A 27,405-nucleotide genomic window follows, 5' to 3' on the forward strand; every position below is an offset into this window, starting at 1 on the left:
TGTCTTACCAGGATCAAGGGCAATTCCCATGTCCTTGTTCTGGACCAAAAAGCTTAGCTTGACTGTCTCCCATTTCTTTATTTCTCTTTTTTGGAGTGTCTCTTCTCCATGAGGCATCTTCCTCCTGTACAGTATAGGTCTTATCTTTTCCTTCCATTCATCATCTGAGAAATACTTAATGCCTGGTTGCTTTGGACTGAATTGAAATGGCCATGCAGCTTTAGGCAAAATGTTCTACATTTTGAACAAAAATCTGCTCCCTATAGTTGACTAGGTGTGGTAAAAAATAAGTGCCCTCTTATAACCCCTAGGTCCTGATTGAGCACATTGGAAACCTGGACCGAGCATACGAGTTTGCAGAGAGATGTAATGAGCCTGCTGTATGGAGTCAGCTGGCCCGCGCCCAGCTCCAGAAAGACTTGGTGAAAGAATCCATCGACTCCTACATCAGAGCGGACGACCCTTCCTCTTACTTAGAGGTCGTTCAGGCAGCCAGCAAGAGCAGTAAGTGAACTTCCTCTCCTTGAGGCTCTGCTTCTCACTGGTGTGAAGCCTGGCAAGAGAAGGATGTGGCCTTCCCAGGAATCTGCACATGTTACGCATCCAGAAATATTGGAGACACCACTAAGTAAAAGTTTTCCAAAAGAATCTATTACTATTAATCTGCTAATGACACTAGCTCTTTAGTTGACTGTTAACTAGACACTAGCTCTTTGGTTGACTGGACAGTTTAAGCACAATGGATAGCACTATCATAATAATTTTAAGGTCAGAACCTTAGGTCCAGAGCTTCTTCTAGCCTTTCCAGTTAACTGGTGCTTGCTTCTCCAGGGACTGGAATAAGCATCCTCTCTCCTGGTGAGGTCTTTACTTGATGATGTAGAGCTTCCCATCCCCGGGGTCAGCCCCTGTGTGATTTTGCTCTTTCTGTCTCTCCCATCTGGGATAGGGCTCTGCTTAGCAGACAAAAGTCCTCCGAGACCTTACCTGGAGTCCAAGCCCTCACTAAGGCAGAGTGGGAGTGTAAACATCTTACCTGAGGATAGAATGGGAGGAACTGAGCCTCCTGTTTAAACTTAGCAGCTCTGGATTAACCTATTTCTATTTTCTGTCTTTAGACAATTGGGAGGATCTGGTTAAATTTCTACAGATGGCCAGGAAAAAGGGCCGAGAATCCTATGTAGAGACTGAACTTATTTTTGCCCTGGCTAAAACCAGCCGTCTGTCTGAACTAGAAGATTGTATTAATGGACCCAACAATGCCCACATCCAGCAGGTAGGCTGTGCCCTGGGGACCGTGAACTGCTACAGGCAGGTTCAGGGATTACTCCCTAGAGTGGCCCAGATCTCTGACCCTGAGAAACAAGCCACAGCTTTGTTACTGTCCCTAGTATGGAAGTTAAGGGCCCTGGCTGTGCACATCAGAAAGATACTCCTAAAAAAAGGTGCCAGGACTATGTGCCAGTATTCTAGCTATTATCATGGGAGAACAAAGTGAACTAACTAGCCAGGTAAAAGAGTTTTTCCATATGTCAGCAGTTATCAAATAACATAATGGGAAAAATATTTTTTAAAGTAGGAAGAACACCAAAATGTTTAAATAAGCCTTAAGGGAAAGTGTTAAATAAAAGAAAGATCTAAATAACTGTAAAGTCTATTTCCTGGCATACAGTGTTACCCCTAGAAAAAGTGATAGAGATGAAGGGTTAATAGAATATATTCTAACCCCTCTGTAAAGAATACACACACTTTACTGAAATAAGTAACACAAAAGTGGACTTAGGATTCTTTATTTCAAAGTAAGATCCAGGGATCCCTGGGTGGTGCAGCGGTTTAGCACCTGCCTTTGGCTCAGGGCGCGATCCTGGAGACCCGGGATCGAATCCCACATCGGGCTCCCGGTGCATGGAGCCTGCTTCTCCCTCTGCCTGTGTCTCTGCCTCTCTCTCTCTCTCTCTCTCTTCTCTCTCTCTCTCTCTCTCTCTGTGACTATCATAAATAAAAATTTAAAAAAAACAAAGTAAGATCCAATTAGCTGTTGGAAATTAGGTTGGAGTTTTGAAAGGGCTTAAAAGTTCATCATGTAATTCTGTAACTAAAATTCCATATGAAAGAATTATAGGTAAAAGTTGAGGGGGTTTTATCTAAAAGTTTTAAATATCTATTTGAGTCTTTCCATGAGGAAGGAGTTTTTAAGCATATAAGCAGTTGAAGAAAGCACAAAGGAAAGTATCAGTTCATCTAATGCATAAAAGTTCTACATATATGTATATTCCTAATCATGGGTCTCATAGGTCTAAATGTAAAAATAAATCCCAAGAAAGAAAAAAAAGTACAGATAACTTTAATATAAATATCTAATCATTGCACCATGGTTTATACCAATAATAGTTGAAAGCCAGTGTCCCAAAAAAGGAAATAATGAAACACCATCCATCAGTGGAATATAATATAGCCATTACAGGTATTTAGAGCCTTGTTTGTGACAGAAAAATCTTTTGAGGTAAGTTGCAGCTGAGTGAAAACCTGCATGTACAATATGATGAACATATCTATGTACTTAGAAAAAACATGTCAAGTGTGACAGCAAAGATACAGTTTAGGCAGTAGTCTTCCATTTTCCTTTCATTTGCCCGTTTTGCCAAGTTTTGTTTTGATTGGTGACCAAAACTTTTTAAATTGTCTTTATAATCAGAAAATTAGTAAGATGTTAGAAAATGAAGCCTTGTCCGAGATCTCCCTCTGAATTCATAACAGAATTCTCCTAACTGGGGAGCCCATTAAATACCATAGCCAGAGATGCTCTTTTGGGTCACACCAAAGGTAAATCCTACCGGAAAGCTAGCTGGCCTGGGAAACTCAGATGGCTTTGTTTGTTCTTTGCCTCTGTTCATGGTGACCCTAAGGCTGTACTCACTGCCTTCCACAGTCCTCCAAGGTGGGCTCAGTACACATCAACCAGCTCCAACCCACCACCTATTTTTATGTTTCCCACAGTCTGGCTTCTGCTGACTGAATTCCCATGATGTCATTTTACTCATTTTCCCTGTATTGCCTATAAGTCAACAATAACAGGTCTTAAAGGATCATGTGCTTTGATATGATACTTCATTAATTAATCCATTCAACAAACTTTTCTTGAGTATCTTCCATGTGCCAGGATAGGGACTGTGGATGCAGATGTGAAAGTAGTAGTCGTAGTCAAATTTCTGTCTTTGTAGATCTTATGATCCATTCAAGAAATTTCTTGTATGTTAAATGGTAAATGTATAGAAGAAAAGTACAGCAGGGAGGGGTGGACAGTGTAGGGCAGGTGATGTGGGTGAGGTGGATGGTACACTTCTAGACAGGTGGCCAGGAAGATGTCTAGAGGTGAGTTTTTGAGTCTGCATCTCTGTGGGGGAGGAGGCCTGAGCATGGACAGCCTATTCAAGGGTGCCTTGAGGAGTGTTTGGGCATATTGCAGGAACAGTGCAGTGCAGAGGTGGCCTAGGAGGCTGAAGCAGCACAGTCAAACATGGACTCAGTTAAGTCAAAGGTGGAACACTGGGGAATGATGGTTGTTGGCAGGGCATGTCAGGACTTGGAGGCCATGGGCAGAATTCTGGCTTTCAGTCTGGGAAGAGGACACTGAACAGAGGAGGGATATGATCTGGTCTTAGGGGTTAACAGAACTCCGCTGGTTGCTGTGCTGAAAATAGACTGAAGGACAGAGACAGAAGCAATGAGAGCAGATAAGTGATTCAGTAGCCCGGGCCAGAGTCAATGGCCACTCAGAGAAAGTGATCGGGATGAGTGGCAGAGAGCTGGTGATATGCTTGGGTTGTAGGTGGAGTTTAAGTGAGAAGCGGGAGTGAGGCATCTGTGCCATGTGTGGCACGGGACAGTTTTGGACAGATGGATTTGTGTCTGCCAAGGTGGGGCCCTGTATGAGGCCTGCCTTGAGGACAGTCAAGACTCATATGCAGACAAGTTCAATCTTGACATCCAGAGATGTCTGTCCAGCTGGGTACAGAAGTCCAATTTCTAAGGAGAATTTGAAACTAGAGCTGTAAAAGTGGCAGCCTTCAGTGTGCAGTTGACACTGTACAGTGGGGGGAAGCTGAGGCCTGAGACTAGGTCACTCCTAAGCCCAGGTGCAGGAAGATGGCTGGAGGTAGCGGGGACAAAAGCAAAGGTTTGTACAGGGAAGCAAGTATATATCTGTCCAGGAGAGTGTTAGGGAAGCCAGATGGTGTGCTGGTGACTTAAAGCAGTGACCCTGCTGGTGAATCAGCAAGAGACTGATTGCAGCAGATTCCAGAGAGCACAGAAAGAGACTGGGGACAGCTCTTAAGACACACAGACACCTCTTCTGAGAAGTACTGCTTGAAAAGAAATGCTAAAAGCTGGGTGGTAGCCAATAGCTGGGCTGAGGTCACAGTGAAGATTGGTTGGTTTGGTTTGGAGCTGGGGAAAGCAGTAGTGATTCCTTAAGCTTATAGCAGTGATTTAGGATAGAGGGCAAAATCACTGCTAGGGCTTCCTGGGCCCCTGACCTAGAGTAGGGGAGGGGAGCTGGGATCGTGTGTACCAGGTGAGTTGGCCCAGGTGGCCAGGTGAGGACCACAGATGCAGGGGGCAGACTCAGTCCTGATGCTTATGGACAGGATCTTCTGATTGTGTCTGTCTCCTCAGGATCTGAGAACCAAGCATTCAGCCTGAGCTGTTGGAGATTTTGGGAGAGAAGCTAGGAAATGAATGATGGAAAGGAGCAAGTACCTGGGCTGAGGGAGTAGGATGGCTAATGTCACGAGTTCCTCTGGGGTCACCATCATGAAGTTTAAGAGAGCCCAGGCAGCACTTGGGAGTTCAGCTCTCTGAACTTAGCTCTGCAGTCCTGGGTGTGTGGAGTTGGCAGAGAACCGCTCTAACCAAGACTAGGGTCTGGCCAAGTACAACCAAGGGAGTGAAGATAGAGCCCACATGGCTTGCCAACAGCCATCAAGCCAGGAGGAGAGTTGGCCAGGTGCAGATGGGAGTGGTGGGTTAGGAGTTGGGGGCTGGAGGTGGTGAGCTGGAGAGGAGGGGAGATGGCAGGCAGAGTAGGTTCTGGTACTAAGCTTCCCAGGATTGGCAGTTGACAGTGACTGGCTACCATTAGAGACACAAGGTCCTCAGACCAGAGGAATTCAGAGGAAGCTAAAGCTGTCAGGGAGTGAGGGAGATCTTTGGATGGCAGCAAGAACCAGGGCTGTGTGTGATCCCTGGCAGGCTATTCTCTGGTAGGCAGCTGTTGTGGAGAGGAGACTAGAAGCAGCAAGGAGCACAGCTCTGAGGCCAGGCCCACCGGGGTGCAGCTGTGGGAGATGATAGCCAGCATACACAGGAGCAGGCAGGTGTGGGTCCAGGGCTTGAGAGTCACGCTTCATCCTTCAGAAGCTCTGTGGTGGCCCAGGCTGCTGTGTGATCAGAAAGATACCTTCTTTGAAAACAGAAATACCCTATCAATTGGAACTTTAGACTACCTCTGGAGGATCTTCCCATTTAAGAAGGTCTCAGCAGAGCTACCCGGTTGTTCATAGGTTGGAGACCGCTGTTACGAGGAGGGAATGTATGAAGCTGCCAAGCTGTTGTACAGCAGCGTTTCTAACTTTGCCCGCCTAGCTTCCACCCTGGTCCACCTCGGGGAATATCAGGCAGCAGTGGACAGCAGCCGCAAGGCCAACAGCACCCGCACGTGGAAGGAGGTAAGCTTAGTTGGTCTTCAGAGGACCACTGGTCTCTCAAGCCTTCCCCCTTTGTCCTTCCTTCCTCCACACCGTTGTGCCACATGGGATGTGTCTGGATGCCTGCCTTGTCCAGGCAGGGTTCTGAGTCTTCTCAGCAGGGGAAGGCTCAGAGAATCTCATAAGCTATCAGTTGTGGTTGTAGCAAAGGTCCTGGAGGACTCCGTGTTGGACCAATCAGCCCCCAGAAGCTGTCTTAATAGCATGGAATTATCAGTCTGAGCAGTGGTATCATGATTTAAGATATTTGTATAAACCACCATATTCTCAGGGTAATCACTGTAATTGGCATTGTTGATCTTTTATAGTAAATTGATAGGGCATATCTATAGCTCACTGATACTATCAGTATCTGTAAGTAGAAAAAAGTTTTAAAGAAAGGTGCAAAAGATTTAGCTTCAATGAATCTCTGAAGTACTGTTTAATAAAAGATTAAAATCAACATCAATGTCCAATATCAAGGGCATGGTTAAATAGTATACATATTGTAACTACCAAACTGCATAGGCAGGGTTACAGGAGGGAAGGTTTTTGAAGTATTCTGTGAGAAATCGAAGTAGAATGTCCAGTGTAATTCCCTTCTGTTTGTGAGTGTGTGAGAGAGAGAGCTGGTGGGTGCTCTATCACAGGGAAAATAGTGGGTAACAATTGTGTCTCAAGGTAACGACCAATTATCTCTGGGTTGTGGGATTATTTTTGTTTATCTGGGTTTCCTGCCTCATCTACCATGAAAACACATGCGTATATAGAAGATGAAGTTGGGAAACCTCAAGAGAAGCCAGCTCTGCCTGTGGGTATGAGGACTGTCTGTAGCCATTGAAAGAAGAGCAAGCTTATGAGCACCTGGGTGGCTCAGTGGGTTAAGTGTCTGACTTAGGCTCAGGTCATGATCCCACGGTTCTGGTATCAAGCCTCACTTGGCTTCCTGCTCAGCAGGGGTTTTCTTCCGCCTCTCCCTCTCCCTCTGCCCTTCCCCTTGCTTGTGCTCTCTTGCACACGCACTCTCTGTCTCTGTCTTTGTCTCTCTCAAATAAATAAATAAATAAATAAATAAATAAATAAATAAATAAATAAAATCTTAGAAATAAAGAAACAAAAGGAAATGACAAAGGAAGAAGAGCAACTCAGGGGCCTCTTTCGAGTCTTTCTGAGCAGAAATGCACGGGGCTGCTTTTACTCCCTAGAACTTATGTGTATATACCTCAGAGTATCTTAAAACAAAAGCCCAGTTAGAAAAATATTTATTAAAGTATAAGCTCCTCCCACATAAACAGCACTCAGATGAACTGTGCTCCATTGACAGCTATTCTTGAGCTTTGTTAAAGTGTTTTCAAACCCCAAACCTGAAATGCCAGCATAGCTTTCCTGTCACCTAAAGAGACCTTAACATCTCAGGACTTAAAAGTAATACATGAGCCGCCTTCTCTCTGTGGTCTCAAACATCCCCTTGGCCTGCAGATTAGAAAGTTCATTATTTTTTCCTCCCAGTCTCATACAGCTCACCTTTCAGTTATTTACTTGTTCAGAATCTAACTTTAAAAACCCCGTCTGGGGATCCCTGGGTGGCGCAGCGGTTTGGCGCCTGCCTTTGGCCCAGGGCGCGATCCCGGAGACCTGGGATCAAATCCCACGTCGGGCTCCCGGTGCATGGAGCCTGCTTCTCCCTCTGCCTGTGTCTCTGCCTCTCTCTCTCTCTCTCTCTCTCTCTCTCTCTTACTATCATAAATAAATAAAAATTTAAAAAATATTAAATAAATAAAAAAATAAAAATAAATAAAAATAAAAACCCCGTCTGCTGGTATTTCTGCATTTGTAGTTACATCCTTGGTAGCCAGCTGTTGGGGCCCTGTGCCCCGTCTGGGGACATTCACACTGTCTGGCCTTGCCTCCCATAGGTGTGCTTTGCATGTGTGGATGGGCAGGAGTTCCGCCTTGCACAGCTGTGTGGTCTTCACATTGTCATTCACGCAGATGAGCTGGAGGAGCTGATACACTATTACCAGGTAACTAGTCTCTGACCAGAGATTATCTCTATTAACAGTGAAGGTAACAAGTAACACCTAAACACTCCACATAGAGGGTCGCTTATCCCCTTAGTATGGGTCACATCCACAGGAAGTCATACAAAGCACTGTCTCTACGGGAAAGTCTTTTCATGTGCTAGACAACCTGTCCACAAATTGGATGGGTGTGTTAGATATCCTGGACCTCACTTCTGGCTGATATTTGTGGTTTTAAGTGCCCTTCCCCTCCTGTTATGTCCTTGGACCTTCAGAAGCCCAGCCAGTGGCTTGGATAACCCTTGGATACCTTGCCGGGAACACTGGGCCAGTCATGGCAGAGACACAGCCCACATCCTAGTGCCCCAGAATGTGGCCTACAGAGGGTATGATTATCAGGTACCATGGAGACAGGGGGCCTGCAACAGTCCAGGGGAGGGAACCCAGGAGGCCTTAGAAGAGTGGGAGCTACCCGTGTTGGTATCCTAGTTAATCTTCACTGTCAGGTGGTTGACAGACATCAAGTGTGTTGAGGGCCTGGGCCTCTGTCTGGAAATCCTGGAACTATATGTGTGAAAGTGTGAAGGTAGCAGGGAAGACTAAAAGTTTGATTTTGCTCAGCAGTGTTATTGGTCACATGGAACTCAAGCCCCAGCCTCCCTCACTGACTGTATAGTAAGGACTATGGGGGGACTTAGCAAGTCACGGGGTTCAAGGGGCTGTGACCTTGTGAAAATGAGTGCCACTGGAGACTAAAATGTCAAGATAGGCTGGATGACTTTTCTTGACATACACTTTCCTATTCTACAGAAGTTCACAAAATAAAACTGTAAAGTAGACAGGGAAAGTAATGAAGCAGTCTGGTGACTAAACAAATATTTCATTTGTTCAGCAGGTGTTAAAGCACCTGCCATATGCTGGGCATTATTCTAGGTAATGATAGCAGCGGACCAAACAGAAAAACCCTCACTCAGTTGAATTTACATTCAGTGAGGTTGACAGGCAACACACATGTTTGGAAGTGATGAGTGACAAGGGCACTGGAGCCTAACAAGGGCAGTGGAGCCTAAGACCAGGAGGGCCTAGGTGAAACCACAGAGGGGTTATTGAGAGGGTCCTGAAAGGACCTCTCCTGAAAGGAGACATGGAGAAGTTGAGAGGCTTGGTCATGGGGATATTTGAAGGAAGAATCAGCAGCCAGAGCAGAGTCCAAAGGCAGGAATATGCCAAGTATTTGAGGAAGGGTCCTGGGGAAGGGAGATCGGGGACACAGGCCCTCATGAAAGACTCACAGAAGGACACAGGACCTGAGCATAAGGGGCTATTCTGACTTGCAGGTTGAGAACAGACTCTTCTGGGGATAAGCAGGTGGGGGACGGTGCAGGTGGCAGCCCGGAGAGCCCTGAAGTGGGTGGTGTGGGGTAAGAAGTGGTCAGGTTTCAGGAGTTTTGAGTGTGCAACCGAGTCAATATGTTAGTGGATTGTGTATGACTAAGAGAGAAAAGACAAGGATGACTCCATTTATTTTGGGCCTGAACAACTTGAGGTTCTCCCTAGTGGACATGGGCAAGACTAAAGAGACTAGTGGAAGGAAGGACAAGGGTTAAGTTTTGGACACACCAAGTTTGAGCTGCCAATTGGATGTTCATATAGAGGTGTCAGGGAGGCAGAGGGAAACAGGGCCTGGGTGTTCAGAGAAGAAGCTCAGCTAGAGAAGTGAAATAGGATCCATTGGTTGACACATAGATGGAACATAAAGACATACAACTTAAGTGAGGGCATGGGGGGTGGGGGGTGGGAGCAGATAAAGAATAGCTGAAATAGCATGTTGGGGTAAAGCAAGAAGCAGCTCCAGAGAACAAGATGGCTGTGCCCAGGAGGGAAGGATAGTCAGCCAGGCAGGGTCCTGCTGAGGAGTTTTGCTGGAAAGAGTAGAGAATCGGTGGGTAGAGATGGTAGGGGCCATGGAGTCAGGAGAGAGCATTTCAGGATGAGAAAATTAGTAGGATGTTTGCTCAAGGCAAGCTGTGGAGGGATAAGCTGGTGCCCAGAGAGAAAGGGACAGTTACTGACCTAGCAGCCTCAGTAGGTGGCAGGTGCTGGGGCCTGGGCTCCAGGTTGGCTGGGTCCTAAGCAGGAACATGAGCAGCTCGCCAGCAGACAACATGGGTACAGATGATGGCAGGGTCAACACGGGCATTTGCTTCTAATGGCTTCCATTTCTCAGTGAAGCAGGAGCAAGGTTATCCGTAGAGTGAAGACAATGAGGAGAGTGTGAAGTCCCCTGGGGGTGGCCCTGGAGATTTTCGGGCATTATTGTGATGAGACCCAGTCAGACTCAGCTTAGGCATGCCAGGCAGGCTGGAACCAGAGCGCATACGAGAGAGGGAGCAGGGCTGGCCACTCCGAGTACATTTAGCCCTACGCCAAGTATGTCTGTCGGTCTGTCAGGATCGGGGATACTTTGAGGAACTGATCTCTCTGCTGGAGGCTGCCCTGGGCCTGGAGCGAGCCCACATGGGCATGTTCACAGAGCTGGCCATCCTCTACTCCAAATTCAAGCCTCAGAAGATGCCAGAGCACCTGGAGCTTTTCTGGTCCCGAGTCAACATCCCAAAGGTAATGTAGCCCTCCAAGGTTCTAGCTGCCGTGAGCCTATGTGGCACAAGCCCAGCCCTCGGCCATGGCTGTCCCCGCAGGTGCTGAGAGCGGCAGAGCAGGCGCATCTCTGGGCAGAGCTGGTGTTCCTCTATGACAAGTATGAGGAGTATGACAATGCCGTCCTTACCATGATCAATCACCCTACTGACGCCTGGAGGGAAGGACAGTTCAAGGACGTCATTGCCAAGGTCAGAGGGTGCCTGAGCATCATCCCCCCCTCTGCTTCTGCCCAGCCTGCCCTGCGGGGGTCGGGGGGCTAGGATGACTGCCAGCATGTGTGCCCAGAGTGTGTTTGTGTTTGCCTTCATCCCGTGAGTCTCTGTGCCCTCTGTGCGGGCGGTGGGGATTCTGTCTGCACAGAGGGGACAGATGTTTCGGATGGGTAGTGATTGGCCTTGACCTCATAGCTGGTCTGCAGGTGGGACAGGGGCCAGGGCCACTCTCCCTCCCTCCCTCCCTCCCTCCCTCCCATGCACGGTCCTGAACAGCCACACCCTGGTGTTTGCTCTTCCTTCTGCCCTGTCATACTGGGGCCCACCTCCAGACTCTGTCTATATCATTTCCTGTTGTTTCATATTTCCTACCATCTGGCATATTTTTTCTTCACATCTCTCCTCCCAAAACTGCCACCCTCAGAGCCACTTGTGGAGGTGGAGTCCTGAGCCTGGATCTGCTGGCCTCTGGGTCCCTGCCCTTCCTAGGAGTTTCCACCCTCCAGTAGTCTAGTTGGGATAAACCAGGGTGCTGAACTAGTCTCCCAGCTGCCATCTCATGTTGGCAGGTGTCAGGTCTGGGTGCAAGCACTGAGTGGACCTCTGCTGTTTTGTTTCTGGGCTCAGAGTGGGCCCAGCTTTCAAGCCTCTCTTTTCCTCTGTGAGCTCTGTATGTTTGAAGGTAGGGACATGAAGTTTTCTGTCATCAGGCCCGGGTCTTTTGCTCTGAGTGTCCTCGTTTTGTCCCAGTGGCCTTATACGAGTAACTTGTCTACAGATCTTTCCCATTTGTTGTCTGTCAGTGAAAGATGGCATTTTGACTGTGTGTCTGTCTTACTGCTCCCAGGGTGGCAGGGACAGGGGAGCATGTGAACTCCTCACCGTCTGGGTCCAGGGAATTGTCTGCCTCTGTTCTACATATGGCTGCTGGGGGCAGGTGTGGGTGACAGGTGGGATGCCTAGCCAGGTCTCAGTGTCTGGGGTCACATGTCAGTGCTATTCACATACCAGTGTGGTGGAATGTGGAATCAGTGGCTGCCTGCAGATGTCCCACCCTGTATAGGTCTGCAGGTTGCTGAGGAAGGGTGGCCGGAGTTCACGTTCCTGTGCCCCCAGCACGTGAAAGCCATGCTGGAAAACCTACACCTGATCAATTCTAGGCGTGCTTTTTTCACATTGAACTCAAATGATAATCAGGGTGCATTTTAAAATTGATGATGTGCCATGGTTGAGGTGGCAGTGCTTTCTGTTTCTTAGTGGTATCTGGAGCATTCTAAGTTGTCCAGGCAGCTGATGTGGCCCATGACCCGAGTTCAGTCCACCTGGATGGTGGTCAGGATAAGAAGCTTCAGGTCAGGATAAGAGGAGAGACGGAGGGCATCATGGCATCTTGGGCCCTAGGTCTCATGCTTGCAGACAAGACCATTTCTTGTGGCAAAATAGTGTTCACACAGTTGACAGTTGAGTTCTGTTCTTGGTGCAACACATTGGTGCATCTGCGTCTGCCATGTGAGCCTCCTGTCAGGTCACATGTGGAGGAGAAAGGGAGGTAGAGGACACCAGCTGGAATGGTACCTGTCAGAGAGGACATTGCTGGCATTCTGGGCACATAACAGGAGAGCTTCAGAATCACCTGACCATAAGACTGAGCGGTGGAGGGCCAGATAGGGGTGACACAGGCCTGGGTTGTATCTCAGCCATTTGCTGTCTCTGTCACTTTGAGCTAATGTCATCACTGTGAACCTCAGTGACCCCATCCATAAAATAGACAGGGTCAGCCTGGAGTGACTCATTCCTCCTCTGTGTACCAGGGTGCCCAGTCTGAGCACCATGGCGTCTTACCTGAGAGCAATGTAGACATAATAGGATGTGTTATGGATTTGTTTACAGCTCAGGCTGCACATCCAGGGAGGACTGAGGGACTCTTGCTTGGATAAAACCACATTTTGGTGTTTGGATTTATCGTGGCTTGTTACCCCTCTTTCATTCACTCAACAGAAATTATTCGTTGGGCATCGACCTCTGTCAAATACTAGGGCAAGGTAGGAAACAAACGTCTGCCTCTTAGGTCATTGAGGGGCAAGTGCTGAGGAGAAAAATGTCAGAAGTAGGAAAGGGGGCATGTTGGGAGGGAGTATGTGGTCTTAAAAGGGGCGTTCACAACAAGCCTTGCTAATAAAGTACGTTTGAGCAAATACCAGGAGTTACAGTAGAGTATGCTGCATCTAAGACACGTGGGTGGGGCAGTCTGGAGATTGACAGAGGCCAACCCTCAGCTCTGTCCCCACCTCCAGGTTGCCAATGTGGAGCTCTACTATAAAGCCCTTCAGTTCTATTTGGATTACAAACCTCTGCTCCTCAATGACCTGTTGCTTGTGCTGGCGCCCCGGCTAGACCATACCCGGACTGTTGGCTTCTTTTCAAAGGTGAGTCAGCCAGCATCCCAGGGCCAGAGAAGGGTGTGTTGGGCCAAGGTCATCTGAATGGTAGTTTCTTAATTAAATTTTTTTCTTTTTTTAAAGATTTTATTATCTATTTATGAGAGACACACAGAGAGAGGCAGAGACACAGGTAGAAGGAGAAGCAGGCTCCCCGCGGGGAGCCCGTTGTGAGATTCCATCCCAGGACCCCAGGATCATGACCTGAACCAAAGGCAGATGCTCAACCACTGAGCCACCCCGGCGTCCCTAAAGTTTTTGTTGTTGTTGTTAAAAGATTTTATTTATTTGAGAGAAAGAGCACACAAGCAGGGAGAACAGCAGAGGGAGAGGCAGCGACCCCCTGCTGAGCAGGGAGCCCAGCACAGGCCTCAATCCTAGGCCCCTGGGATCATGACCTGAGCCGAAGGCAGACACTTAACCAACTGAGCCATCCAGGCACTCATTCCTTAATGAATAGTTGTTTTGTTTTGTTTTAAAGATTTTTATTTATTCATGAGAGACACAGAGAGAGAGGCAGAGACACGAGCAGAAGGAGAAGCAGGCTCCATGCAGGGAGCCCAATGCGGAACTTGATCCTGGGACTCCAAGATCACGCTCCCGGCCAAAGGCAGGCGCCAAACCGCTGAGCCACTCAGGGATCCTTTAATGAGTAGTTTATTAAATTGATCCTTAGCAAATATAAAAATTAAATGTATCAAACCGCTTTAGGTTTCAGATATAGCTTTGTACTTCCACCAAAATGTCCATAGATGAAATGGTATTTGTTTAGTAACCCAGACAGCCCTTCATGTGTTAGTATGTGTAGAGCATATCAGTTGTGGGTGTCCAGAAGGAGACCTGGAGCTAGGCTGTATGCATTGGCCCATCAGTGTGTCCCAGGGCCCCCAGCTTAGTGCCCTGATGACTTGCCTGAGTACCCTAACCATTCTCCTGACTCGTCAGGCAGGCCAGTTGCCCCTAGTGAAGCCTTACCTGCGGTCAGTCCAGAGCCACAACAACAAGAGTGTGAATGAGGCTCTCAACCACCTACTGACGGAAGAGGAGGATTACCAGGTGGGTGTGAGGGAAGCAGCCATGTTGGGCGCTCAGGGACTGGAGAGCCCTTCTCCACACCAGCCTTCTTCCCCAAAGGCTGACCTTGCACAGGAGTGGTCATGGATCCCACCAGAGGGAGATGGGAAGGGGCCTTTTGAGGTCATGGTGGCAGCAACTGCCAGGGAGTAATTCTTGGTTGTCCATTCCACTGTGACCCTCACCCACGAAAGGCTGGGTCTTCCTAGGGTTTGAGGGCATCTATCGATGCCTACGACAACTTTGACAACATCGCCCTGGCACAGCGGTTGGAGAAGCACCAGCTGATTGAGTTCAGGCGCATTGCAGCTTATCTATACAAGGGCAACAGCCGGTGGGCCCAGAGTGTGGAGCTCTGCAAGAAGGACCATCTCTACAAGGTTAGTGTCCCAGTGCTCCATCCACCCCCCATGTGCTTCCTGATGACCACCACCCCCTCCCAGGAGACCCTCATGGTGGGGACAAGAAGGATGAAGTTAAGGGAGATGTGCTTGTAGAACACAGGGTTAGGATCCTTATCTATCATTAACATAGAGCCTCTTCACGGTTATTTGGATCAGAAGACTAGCTCCCATGGAGTTCAGTCTTTCCTGGCAGGTATTTGTGAGTCTCACTCTTCCCTAAGCAGAGTGTGGCAGCATTCACCTGGCACCTACTTTGCTTTCTATCCATCAAGATGTGGGGAATTAAAAAAAAAAATGTGGGGAATAAAGACTCCAAAGTGAAAATCACATTCACAATACTTATTTCTGCCATTGAGTGGTGGCTTGGTACCACCCTCGGGTCTGGATCCAGATCTGGGCATCTGGCAGCCAGGGTGGGCTGCTTGGAGAGGTCTCAGGCCCTTTGCTCCACCTGGCCTCAGCATCTCCCCAGTGGGGTAAAGTGCAGTTGCATGAGAGGGCCATTATTGTAATGTGCTGTGTGGCTAAGCTGATATCCAGGGGGTCCCCATGCAAGGAGCTTCTGGAGAGCCTTTTCCCAAGCCATGAGCTTGACCTAAAGATGTTACTCCCAGAACTGTCCTTGTCATTCCTGAGTTCCTTTCTAGGACGAGGACAGGCATCTCCCTCAGAGCACATTGGCTGAGGCCAGAGAACCCTGGATATCAGGGGCACATCAAGCTTCATCCCAATTGTTACTTCCAGTTTGGGACTGTTATGTGACATGTCCTCTCTTTTAGTGACAGTGCTCATGGTGTTACCTCAGATGCTGACAGAGCTCCTGCAAAGGGAACTCTGAGACAATTTGTCAGGGTGCTCAGGCTCTGGTGCTGGGAGGCGGCAGTGGGGGCTCCAACACACCAGTGGGAAGCTGCCCCCATCTAGGGGTCCCAGCTGTCCCATCCTGCCAGTGTGCATACCAGAGTCTTGAAAGTGCAGCCCCTTATCACTCAGTCAGTGAGTGAGTGAGCAAGCAGTGCTATGAGAACTGCCAGAAGGGCATCTGTCCACTTCAGCCAGCAGTCCCACTCAGAGCAATGTGTGCCAGGAAGAGAATCCACAAGGACAAAGCCATAGGCAGCAAGTTGTGGGCATACTTTCCAGTGCCCTGGTTTTTAGCGAGGGCGATTCTGACCCCCAGGGGATGTTTGGTTGTCATACCTGGGGGTGTGATGATACATCTAGTAAGTGGAGGCCACTGTGTGCTAGAAGGGCCCACAATGCACAGGCCCCCACCCCATACACATATGCAAGTGTCAGCCATGCCTTAGCAGTAGAGCCCGCCCTACATGGAAGTCCTGAGTGAGTGGTTGGTCAGTGTGCCACCTGGAGGGATTGGTGAGTGGCCAGTGCTAGCTTCTGGAATAGTCATAAAGGAATAAGAAGCACATTTTCCAGATTGCAGAGCTTGGATGTAAAAGCATAGTGGGCGTTTGGCTGTTAGGGGTAGCCACTTTGAGGTGTATTCACTCTACCTGAGAAGCCAGTGGAGTAGAGGTGGTGGTAACTCACGTTGGAGGCTGGGATTGTTGAGGAACAGCGGGACAGGTGGGGCATGAGGAAATGTATCAGGACATGGGAAGGTGAGGGCTAGGGGCCCATACTCAGGTGTGTGAACAGACAATAGGTTCACAGATACCTCACGCCCACAAGTGAAGAACAGGAGCCTGCAGAGGTATAGTCACAGGCTGGAGATGATGAAGGACAGGGCGAGGGCCTGGAGCAGGGCCCTGGCAAGTGCTGCCAGTAGTTTGGGAGGGAGGTTGAGGGATGGGGACAAGGTAGAGAAGTCCCCCAATAGTGACATGGGCCAGGTCTTACTTTACAAGAAGTAAGAAGGTGTGAGAGAATCAAGCTTGGTTCTAGGCTGCAGGAGGAGGGCACAGACTGAGATCATCTGTGGGCCTCACTGCACCTGAATCCTCTAGGAAATTGCCATTGTAGACAGTTGAAGCACAAGGGTTCTGGAAACGTCCACTTTCTGATGAAGGCAGTTGAGGCTGTGAGGGTTTGTGAGATGGTCTCCAGGCCTGTGGAGGGAGAGAAGTGCCAAATTCTAGGTGCACATTGAAGATGAGCCAACCAAGGGTGGGCTCTGCTGGACTGGAGGACATGCAGAGAAAGTGCCGAGCAGCGACAGCATTGGTGTCAGAGGTCCAAGGAGACCTGAAGGCGTCCTGGAGCTTTCACTTGAGCCTCCGCTGACTTTGCACCCCTGCCATAAAAAGGCCAGTTGCCTTCATAGGAACAGCGTGGGGATGACACAGGATTCAGCAGACAGCAACAAGCAGGTGGGAGAGGATCATTTTAGGAGGAGGATCCAGAGGGGGGCCTCCACAGAGCTAGCTTACAGGATGTTGGGTCCCATGGGAGAGTCTCCCAAACAGACCTCAGAGGTTCGTGTCAGAGGACTGAGCAGGCAAGGAGCTGAGACCATGATGGCAGTCAGCAATTAGTAGGCAACTAGAATGCCTTTGAGACTGGTTGTGCCTGTCAGCTGAGAGGCCTCATCTTCGGGCTTCGGTCTCAGGTCCTCAAGGAGATGGTGGGATACCTGCTACAGAGGGCTGTTGGAGGGTCCGAGGAGCTGACGCACGCACTGGCAGTTTAGGCTGTTCAGTTCTTATCATTGTGATTAGAAAATTGAAATCACTAATTTGCTGGTGACTATTCACTGGGTGGGTATAATTCTTTATTTTAGACGGGCCAGGATGTCCTGCCGATCCAGAATGTGCTTCGGGCAGGACAGACCTGAGCTGTGTGTCTGCCTTGGTTGCAGGATGCCATGCAGCATGCTGCAGAATCCAGGGATGCTGAGCTGGCTGAGAAGTTGCTGCAGTGGTTCCTGGAGGAGGGCAAGCGAGAGTGCTTCGCAGCCTCTCTCTTCACCTGCTATGACCTGCTTCCCCCAGATGTGGTGCTGGAGCTGGCCTGGAGACACAACCTTGTGGACCTGGCCATGCCCTACTTCATCCAGGTGATGAGAGAGTACCTTAGCAAAGTAAGTACAGGCTCTGCCCTGGATCCCCCATGTAGCTCGGCTGTGACGCTAGCCTAGGTCCACAGAGGCCATGTGGTAGCCAGTGGCCTGTGTGGGACCAGCCCAAGTTGTCCAACCAGCCCCTCTCACCTTGAAGAGGGGCCTTTTGCCTTCACAGTTGAGTGGTTTTCTGCCCAACATTAACTTATTCTAGAAAATCACCTTGGGGGCCTCTGGATAGAAGTAAGCACTTCTTCCCCTTACATCAGCTCTCCTGTGCACTATGTGCTTGCCCACAGCCCAGGGTTTTTTTGTTTGTTTGTTTGTTTGTTTGTTTGTTTGTTTAATTTATTTATGATAGTCACACAGAGAGAGAGGGAGAGGCAGAGACCCAGGCAGAGGGAGAAGCAGGCTCCATGCATCAGGAGCCTGACGTGGGTCTGGATCCCAGGTCTCCAGGATCGTGCCCTGGGCCAAGGGCAGGCGCTAAACCGCTGCGCCACCCAGGGATCCCCAGCCCAGGGTTTTTGTGATGTGAGAATAGCAAGGCACCAGCACACAGCCCATGGGCTCCATCCCCATATGGTCTATTAACCTTTCAGCGCACCTCCAGTGGAGTTTGGGGTGCATTTGTTGGCATACCTGTCATGGTAACCCCCCTTTTGCTGAGCACTTAGTAGGAATGGCAACACCTTGACGGGTAGGTAATCATCCCCTCTACAGCTGTAGTCATGGGTTTGGGTCCAAAGCTGATTGATGAAGACTTGGGCTCAGACCCACATCTTCCTGGCCCCAGGGCCATACTCATGTCTCAGTAAATTGCTTCTACTATTCCGGATGTCACTTAGTGGCCCTAGCATCCTACTCTGGCTTTCTTTGCAGGCTGGTGAGCTGTTTAATGAGGTGGTAGTGTCTGATTTTAGCTCTCCCTGTGTGTTGAAGCCCTAGGAGTTCCTGTCTGGGGCCTAGTTGAGCCACTGTCCAGAGACCCTTGTCACCTAGTCTGGTTTGTTTCTAAGGCTGCAGGAAAGTTGTTGCTCACACCTCTGAACCCCCTGGCTCTCTCAGTGGAGGGCAGGCCTAGCTTAGATCTCAGTCTGAGTGTGAGCTAGCTGAAGGAAGAGAGTGGATTGCCAGTCTCCTGCACTGTCTTGCTCCTTCCTCCCCTCAGCTCTGGTCCCAAGGAGGGAAGGGGAAGGGGGTGTAACGGGGCCAGTAACAGGGCTGTTTCTGCTAATGTTCTGGTACCTGGCCTCATCCCTCCTGGGCCCAAGTGCACACAAGAATTTCTTCTTGTTTTGGGGGTGGGGGGTGGCAAAGGGGTAGGAGGGATGCCCCAGACACACAGTGCTGTCTGCCCTGCAGGCCCCTGGCACTGCCTTGCTCTGTTCCCTCCCCATATGTGTGTCTGCTCCAGCCTGTGGGTACTGCATGGGCAGCCCCTGCTGAAGCCTCAAGGAAGAGCAAGGAGGCAGCCTGTCCTCAGATGGCTGTTGCTGCCCCTCTCTCTGAGGTGGCTCATCCTCCCTGCCAGGTGGGATGTCCTACATGTCAAGTGACTGATCTCCTCAGGAAGGGGGGCAGGGCAGCCTGGACTAGCTGGATGTAGGAAGTGCTACGTTGTCTTAGCAGTGTCCCTGATCCAGAGGAGGACCTAGCCCTATGAGTCGTGCCGCACATGCAGCCTGCAGTCACTGGCCACTGCTCTGATGCACCAGGCAGCCCAGTGCCTGCTTGGAAAGCACTGGGCTGGAACAACAGCCAGAGGTCACCAGGGCCCCCTTGGCCATTCCATGTCCTACCCAGTTATAGAGGTTTCACCTTCTTGTGGAGCAGGGCAGTGGTCACTGTGGGTACAGCCTCTGCCCTCCAGCCATCCCCCACTCTGACTTTGCTGGAGGCTGTGTGCCACCTCCCTGCCCCACATTCACCTCCTGACCCAGACTGAACACGGCCTGGCAGGCAAGCACTTGAGTGCTCTCACCTCTTTGCAGGTAGACAGACTAGACGCCTCAGAGAGCCTGCGCAAGCGAGAGGAGCATGTGGTGGAGCCTGCCCCTCTCCTATTTGGTAGGTGGTCCCCCATTGCCCCTAGTCCCCTGTCCCTAGGGAGGGGAGAGAGGGAAGGTGATTCATAGTGTCCTTCCCTGGCTGGGCTTCAGATCCGAGAGGGAATGGACAGGGTGGGGGACAGAAGCACCCAACAGCTGCTGGGTGTGAAGAGGTCAGTGTATCCAGGAATGTGCACAGCCATCGTCCTCCCTTTTCGGAGGGTACGTGCCTTCTGCGAAGGTGCCCCTGCCTGCTCCTTTGCCTAGCAACTGCCTAACTCGGGTCTGCTGCTGTGCACTGCTCTGCCTGGCTCCGGGCAGCAAGGCTGCTGCTGGCTTTGACTTGAGAGCCTGTCTGGATGGCCTGGCCTTTGAGCAGACAGATTGGTTGGGGTCTGAAGTGTGTTGCAGGGCTAACAAATGCCTGAGGGTGTCGTGTGAGCACACAGCACGTGAGCCTAGTCTCAAGTCTCCCACCAACTGTGTCCTCACGATCATTGTGACCCCCTACCACCACCATTAATGTCAATCTGGTTTTTTTAGATTTTGATGGGCATGATTGAGACCCAGCCATTTGAGCTAAGTAAGTGTCCCATTTTGGGACTAGCTTACCCCCTAGCCTGGCCAGCCTCTGTGGCTGCTCCCACAATAGCAGCTCCTACTGTCCTTGCCCCCAGGCACCTGTTCTCCAGTGCCTGAGCCTTGGGTGGTCAGGGCTGGTCTGTGACCCTGCTCCTCGGGCCCCTGGCCACTTGGGGGCAGCAGGAGCTCTGCTTACCTAACTCTGCTTCTCCCTCTGCAGGCCAGCAGCTGATGCTGACAGCAGGCCCTGCTGCAGGCCCTGCTCCTGCTGGCTTCCCCTATGGATATACTGCTGCACCTGCCTTCGCCCAGCCTCCTGTGTACGGCTTCAGCGTGTAGTGGGCGCTCAGTGGCTACACAACTCTATGGGGTTATTGACCTCAAGGAGTATGTCACCTCAGAAGCACAGAGGATCCTGATGGGAGGCGGGGACACCTGGACATTATTTATTTTTGCTGAGGCCCAGTGATGGCAGCCTGTGAACCATCCTCACACCTGGGGCGGCCAGGGTAGCCACTGACTGCACAAGACGACCAGCTCTGGTGGACTCCTGCCTCCAGGCCCTCTGGCTGGAGCCAGCATTCCTGGGGAGTTCTCATCAGGGATTCCCCGCCTTTGGTGGGAGGGGCACCCAGTTTTCGCTCTGCACTGGCGAATCTGCCGGCTCCAGGCCCCTTTGCAGACAACAGACTTTCTAACCTGGCCCTGAGCCTCCTACCGATCATGAATATTAAAGTCGGTTTATCAAGGCAAAGCTTCCCTGCTTGGTGCTGGTGTGGGTGGTAGGGGACAAAAGATTTGTTGGGGCCTCTTGGGATGGGGACCTGCGTCTGCTCGGGGAAGAAGCCGCGCAGGAGGAGGATAGCCAGGGTGCACCGGGGGTCTTCTCCTGCGTGCTCCCCATGGAGCTCTAGATACCGTAGGGGGAAGGGCAGCTGCACTGCCCGTTGGGTGTCGGAATGCCAAACCCTGAAGCACCGGGAACGGGACGAGCCCCGTGTGTCCTGGGGGAGGGCCTGCGCGTCTCTCCGCCCGCGACTTCCCGGGGACCCAGCCGCTCAGGCCGAGGCAAAGACCACGAGACAAGCTCCTTCCCGTGCCGGATTGTGCCAGAGGCCGGGGCGGGTTTTAGAAACTGCACCTTGACCCGCAGCTCCAGGCCGGGGCACAGCACCGCCTCCCAAGGTCTCTGTGCTCGGCCATTGGCTAGGCTGCCGGCCCCGCCCCGGCGCCTGCCTCGCTCGCCCCGCCCCGGCCTCAGTTTCCCGGCCGGCGCGGGGCGGGCCGGGGGCGGGGCCCGGCTCGGACCACGCGGGGCGGAGCCCGGGAGCTGACGCGACCGCCCCGCCCCCCGGGCCATAACCGGCCGCCGCCGCCGCCGCCGCGGACCGAGCGCGGAGAGCAGGAGGCTCGGACCCGAGGCCGACGCCGGGCGCCCCGCCTCCCCGCCTCCCCGCCTCCCCGCCTGCTATGGCCGCGCCCCGCGCCCTGGCGGCCGCCGCGCCCGCGTCCGGGAAGGCCAAGCTGACGCACCCGGGGAAGGCGATCCTGGCAGGTGGGCCCCCTCCCCGGCACACGGGCCCCCGGGCTGCCCCCTCCGTCGGCCCCACCACGCTTCCGGGTGGGCCCGGGACACCGAGGCCCCGCCCCACTTCCGGGTCGGGCGGGGGGCGCGGCCCGGGTCCCCACGGGCCAGGGCGACGTGGGTGGGGCGGGGGCCGCCGCGGGCCCTCCCCTTCCCCGCCGGCGCGGGACAAGGTCTGGGCGGGCCGGCCTGGCGCCGGGCGGGGGTCTCAGGGCCGGGTCCCTGGTCCCCTCAGGCGGCCTGGCGGGCGGCATCGAAATTTGCATCACCTTCCCCACCGAGTACGTGAAGACCCAGCTGCAGCTGGACGAGCGCTCGCACCCTCCGCGGTACCGGGGCATCGGTGAGTAGGGCGCTGCGGCGCGGGAGGGGAGGGGAGGGGCGGCGCGGCTCCGGCACGGCGGGCCCCTGCGCGCGGGAGCAGCCCTGGCGGGCCGCGGGGGGCGGGTCTCGGGGCGGCTGGGGTCGCTGAACGCCCCCTCCTCCAGGGGACTGCGTGCGGCAGACCGTCCGCAGCCATGGCGTCCTGGGCCTGTATCGAGGCCTCAGCTCCCTGCTCTACGGCTCCATCCCCAAAGCGGCCGTCAGGTGAGGCGGGCTGGGGCGGCCGCGGCCGAGGGAGGGCACCCCGGGCGGCTGCAGCCCCTCTCACCCCACTGCCCCACCCCCACCCACCCCCGTCCCCAGGTTCGGGATGTTTGAGTTCCTCAGCAACCACATGCGGGATCCCCAGGGACGCCTGGACAGCACCCGGGGGCTGCTGTGCGGCCTGGGTGCCGGCGTCGCCGAAGCTGTGGTGGTCGTGTGCCCAATGGAGACCATCAAGGTGAGGAGGGGTAGGGGGTGCAGAGGGGTGCAGAGGGATGCTGGGGTGGCCGGGGCCAGTCTGCTCTTGTGCTCCATGGAGCCTGGCAAGGCGTGCAGGGGGCAGGCCTAGGGAGCTGGGTGCAGGAAGTGTGCTGTAGACTGGACTCTGTCCTAAAGGCAATGGAGCAAGTGACATTAGGATTTTTAACAACACTTTTATAAACAGAAAACATAAGATAATGCATGTTTCCTGCCTAAGCTGTGGGAAATAACCAGCAAATACAACTGCAGAGACTGGCCAGCCCTCTGTTTCCTGGGGCCTTGTGTCCCTTCGTGGCCTTGGGTGGCCTTATTTCCAGGTAAAGAGCTGCACCTCCAACCTTGATCTGCTGTTTGGGCCCTGGGCCTGCCTGCAAGGCAAAGGGTGAAGCATGCCCTTCCAGTGGAATCCTGAGAACCAGTGCCTTTGCTCCCCTCTCACAGGTGAAGTTCATCCACGACCAGACCTCTCCCAAACCCAAGTACAGAGGATTCTTCCATGGGGTCCGGGAGATTGTGCGGGAACAAGGTGAGCCATGATGCCTTCCTCCTCAGGTCGGCCGAGGGACCTTGGCCAGACTGGCCTGCATTTCCCCCTTCCTACTTTGGTGCTCTAATGCGCCACTCCCCCGACTCCCCGGACTGGGGCCTGGAAGACACCAGTATGACTCCCATGTCTGTCTGCCCCTAGGGCTGAAGGGGACCTACCAGGGCCTCACAGCCACCTGTGCTGAAGCAGGGATCTAACCAGGCCATCCGCTTCTTCGTCATGACCTCCCTGCGTAACTGGTACAGAGGTATGTATCTGTTGGGTCGGCTACCCCAAGACCCTACCTCCAGCCACTCTGGGTTAGGCTCCTTCTCTTCAATCCTCCTGGCCAGGACCTCCTGGGGCCCCCACATTCAAAGGCTCTGGTCCATGCTCCTCCCCAGCCCTGAAGAGCCCTCCCCTTTGACTTCCTATCACTTTCTGATTGAAACCCTACCCCCACCCAGGGGACAACCCCAACAAGCCCATGAACCCACTGATCACTGGAGTGTTTGGAGCTGTGGCTGGTGCAGCCAGTGTCTTCGGGAACACTCCTCTGGATGTGATCAAGACTCGCATGCAGGTAAGGGTGGGGCCAGAAAGGGGGTAGGAGTTTGTGACAGGCTAGCCGCTGAACCCCCTGTGGCATGCTGCTGTCCTTCAGGGCTTGGAGGCGCACAAATACCGGAATACATGGGACTGTGGCTTGCAGATCCTGAGGAATGAGGGGCTCAAGGCGTGAGTGTGGCAGGGGGCGGGCCAGGGCTGTAGTCCCCACTCCAGGCCCTCCCCGGCCTTCTACCTGGGCCTCCCCCCATAACTGCTGCCAGCCCCAGGCTATCCTCCAGGGAGTCTTTACCTTTAGGTTCCTGCCCTTGTCCCTCTGGTGTCTGGACCATCCTCACTGTCCAGGGACAATTCTTCATCTGCCTTCTCCCCTCCAACCCCAGATTCTACAAGGGCACCATCCCCCGCCTGGGCCGGGTCTGCCTGGATGTGGCCATCGTGTTTGTCATCTACGATGAAGTGGTGAAGCTACTCAACAAAGTATGGAAGACAGACTGAGTCACTGAGGGGGTCTGCATGGGGGCTGCCCCCAGGTGCCTCCAGACCAGTACTCCCACTGCCCTCTTCTCACAATTCCAGTGCAGTCGTGCCAAAAGGCCCCTTTCCCCTGTTCCTTGCACTCCATGGCCTGGGTCTATCCCCTGTAGCCATCGAGTCCATATGTCCCTTAGTGCCGTACGTCCCCTGTGGTGTGTATGACACCACTATTGTGTCCATGTGTCTGGCCAAGGTTAGGTATCCGTCTGGCCTTTGAATCTGTGCCCACTTGTCCATGTGCTTACTCATGAGCCGTGTGCCTGTGTTTCATGTTCAGTGTCAAGTGACCCTGTGCCCCGCTTCCCGGGGTGCCCATGTGGCTTGGGTCCACGGCCCTGTAGCCATGGCCCGGTCCCAGCCCGGTGCCTTCCACCCTGGGCAGCAGGGGCACCTGCTCCAGCCTACCACAGCTGCCTCCGGGCCTCAGCCTGGCCTCACCGCATTCCAGGGGCTACATGCCCCCTGCTTCTCCCGCCACTGGCCTTAATTGGCCCTTGGGCCCTCCCTCCGCCCGGGACAGGGTGGCATCCGCCACTCTCAGGACCACCCTCCCAAGGCAGAATAAACCGGATCCTGTCGCAGCCTCCTGTCCCTGTGTGGGCCCATCTATGGGATAACAATGGCTGTGCCTCTGCAGAGAGCAGGCCCACCGCCTCACCAGAGGACAGTGGCAGGAGTACAGGGAAGGAGGGCAGCAGGCAGGCTGGTGGGTGAGCCAGCTGTGGCCACAGCGTCAGCTCCCAAGAGGCCTGGCTCCATGAAGCCAAGGAACATTTGGACTCTCTCCAGGCCATGCTTGTGGCCTTTGGGCAAGGTTCTGCAGGGTCAGCTAGTAGACATGCCCTTGGGGTCACCTGGCAGGCAGCACTGAGTGAACAGAGTGAGAACTGCCCATCCCCAGGGGTTGGGCCTGGGAGACTGCACGCCAGGACCCTTGACTGCCCCTCAGCCTATGGCCCCGCATACCTTACTCCCTCACAGTTTCTCTGTGGTCTGCTTGTAGGGAAGTGCTTTGGGGCATCCAGTTTCTGAGGCTCTGAGCAGGGGGGCTTTGCTCACTTCTTTACCCTGGCTAAGAGACAGCTGCTGTGGGGCAGCAGGGAGTAGAACCGCCCAACCAGGGCCCCAGGACCCCACCTCGCCCCCAGATCAGAAGCTGGGAACCACAACCCAGGGCCAAGTGGAAGAGATCCGAGAGCAGGATGGAATAAACCAGGGCCTCTGACTGCAGGGGCAGAAGGTACTTTGCTGTCCAAGTGATCTATGGGTAAGAGTCACTCAAGGGTTTGGCTCAGATTGGGAAATAACTTGCCAACAGGAGCCTCTCAGTAAGCAGGTCTGGTCCTTAGAGCTGCTCCTTTTAGGGGAGAGTGCCCTGCCCCCGCAACCTCCCACAGCGCCAAGATCCGAGGAACACTTGTAGGCATAGGGGTACAAGGAAAATGGTTTTGAAGGACTGGGCAGTGCACACTTGGTGCTCTTGGGAGATACCAATCATAGCCACAATTGAGGAGAACGAGCCCCACAGCAAAGCCTGCCTGCCCCCTGAGGCCAGCGGCTGTCTCCCACACACATACCAGGGCATGCAGGCCCAGACACAGGCCGCCAGCTCTGTGGTGACAGGCAGCGCTTGCCTATGGCACAGGCCACTGAGGCCAGGGGGCACACAGCAGCCAGCATCTGTGGACAGTGGTGGGGAACAGAAAGAACCTTGGCTCTCATTTGCCCACCGTGTAAGGGTAGGTATAAGCTCAATTTCCTAATCTGTGAAATGGGGTGACTGAAAAACCCGTCCCATCCTTAGAGTGCTTAGTACAATGCCTAATACAGTAAGCCCTCGCATGTGTAGTTTTTGTTTGGGTTGCAGGAGATTATTTACAGTCTCCCAGAGTTCCAGGTAGTTCGTAGAGCAGGCAAGCCCAGTGCTGAGCCCCAAGGGGACTCGATATCCCCAACACTGACTGTCCAGAATGGTATCCATTCACTGGCTGCACACCAGCACCCCAGAGGCCTGTCCCCTTCAGTCACTGGGAGGATAGGGCTGAAGCTAACCCCACCTAGGAGCAACCTAGGTCCCATTCCTCTCTCCAGGAGGGCCAGGAACCCTATCACGGGGCCACATTGCCTCTCCTGTGCCTCCAGCACAATGTGGACAATGGGAGGCCAGCCCCCTGGGGCTGTGATTACAGAAGAGCCACCCACTGTGGTGGAGGCAATCCCACCCCCTTCACGCAGCCTGAATTAGTAGGCGGCCTTGGTTCTCTGTGGAGACCTGAGGGAGGGGGCAGGAGGGGAGGGGTGTCCTGTATGCGGGAAAGAGCAGGTGTCCGGGCGTGCAGAGAGCAGCTGAACAAGCAGGTAGGGACCTGGAGGGAGCCCAGCTGCATTCAACCAAGACCCCAAAAGGGTGCAGAGGAGGACGACGGGGACCGTAGCCCTGTGGCAGTGGGGGAACAGAGGAGGAATGTGTGCAGGTCTTCAAGTAATTGATAGAACAACTTCCAACCCCGTCTCCCACAGACCTGGACACAGCCCCGTTGTGGGTAGGGGGTGCGGTGGAGGAACCCCAGGAGGTGGGGGGGGGTCTGCACGTCAGGGGAGAGATGGGAGCTGACAAGTGTGGGGAGTCCAGGTCACCGTGTCCCGGCCCCACTCAGGGCCTCAGTGCGAGGCCGGAGGCCACAGCCAGCCTCACTCGGCCTCAGGCAGCCTCACTGTCACGCATGGCCTCGAGCGGGGGATCCTAACCTAATGTAGCCAAAGGGGACAATGGCCTCGGCCAGGGCAACCGAGCAGAGGGTGAGGTGGTGGCTACTCCTGGGCAGGGCTCGGCCGGCCGCCAGCTCTGTGGTCATTGCTGCGGGGCTGGGGCCGGGTGTCCTACCGCTTTAGGCGGGGCCGCACGCCCGCAGCTGTCCTCCAGCCCCCTGCTGCCTTGAACCCACCCCCTGCTCTGCCCCTACTGCACAGGCATCCCCTGGATTTTTCTGTGTCCTTGTGTAGGTGATGAATGGCAGGCAGAGTTTACTGCACAAAAAACCCAGTCACTCCTGAAGTGGGTCTGTCCCCTTTTAGCCAACAAAGAGAATTGTTCTTCGGATCGTGCCCTCAGCCTTTATGGCCAACAGAATC

At 53.1% G+C, this 27,405-nt stretch overlaps 2 protein-coding genes across 4 annotated transcripts in view; both read left to right on the plus strand.

Moving 5' to 3' along the window:
* Window positions 1-20,963, plus strand: part of CLTCL1 (clathrin heavy chain like 1) — a 95,046-nt gene extending 74,083 nt beyond the window's left edge. For 2 of the 3 annotated variants that reach the window (XM_038575907.1, XM_038575906.1), the window contains exons 21-32: window positions 312-504; window positions 1,119-1,276; window positions 5,565-5,729; window positions 7,664-7,771; window positions 10,220-10,387; window positions 10,468-10,617; window positions 12,936-13,067; window positions 14,025-14,135; window positions 14,363-14,533; window positions 17,376-17,597; window positions 19,571-19,646; window positions 20,430-20,963. In XM_038575907.1, the coding sequence (XP_038431835.1) occupies window positions 312-504; window positions 1,119-1,276; window positions 5,565-5,729; window positions 7,664-7,771; window positions 10,220-10,387; window positions 10,468-10,617; window positions 12,936-13,067; window positions 14,025-14,135; window positions 14,363-14,533; window positions 17,376-17,597; window positions 19,571-19,646; window positions 20,430-20,548 (1,773 nt within the window). In that variant the 3' untranslated portion in view covers window positions 20,549-20,963. Of the gene's footprint in view, window positions 1-311; window positions 505-1,118; window positions 1,277-5,564; window positions 5,730-7,663; window positions 7,772-10,219; window positions 10,388-10,467; window positions 10,618-12,935; window positions 13,068-14,024; window positions 14,136-14,362; window positions 14,534-17,375; window positions 17,598-19,570; window positions 19,647-20,170; window positions 20,211-20,429 lie in introns of all 3 variants that reach the window. The other variant, XM_038575908.1, reaches the window with a different exon arrangement.
* A 674-nt stretch (window positions 20,964-21,637) lies between these two features.
* On the plus strand, window positions 21,638-25,516 carry SLC25A1 (solute carrier family 25 member 1). The gene is given in 10 exon segments (XM_038575909.1): window positions 21,638-21,764; window positions 22,030-22,137; window positions 22,283-22,382; window positions 22,482-22,620; window positions 23,085-23,169; window positions 23,332-23,366; window positions 23,368-23,437; window positions 23,637-23,752; window positions 23,834-23,907; window positions 24,120-25,516. Coding segments are annotated over 10 exon segments (927 nt in total). The 5' UTR covers window positions 21,638-21,679; the 3' UTR covers window positions 24,235-25,516.
* The last annotated feature ends 1,889 nt before the right edge of the window (window positions 25,517-27,405 follow it).

The sequence above is a fragment of the Canis lupus genome, chromosome 26, assembly GCF_011100685.1.
Source record: "Canis lupus familiaris isolate Mischka breed German Shepherd chromosome 26, alternate assembly UU_Cfam_GSD_1.0, whole genome shotgun sequence".
Lineage (NCBI taxonomy): Eukaryota > Metazoa > Chordata > Mammalia > Carnivora > Canidae > Canis > Canis lupus.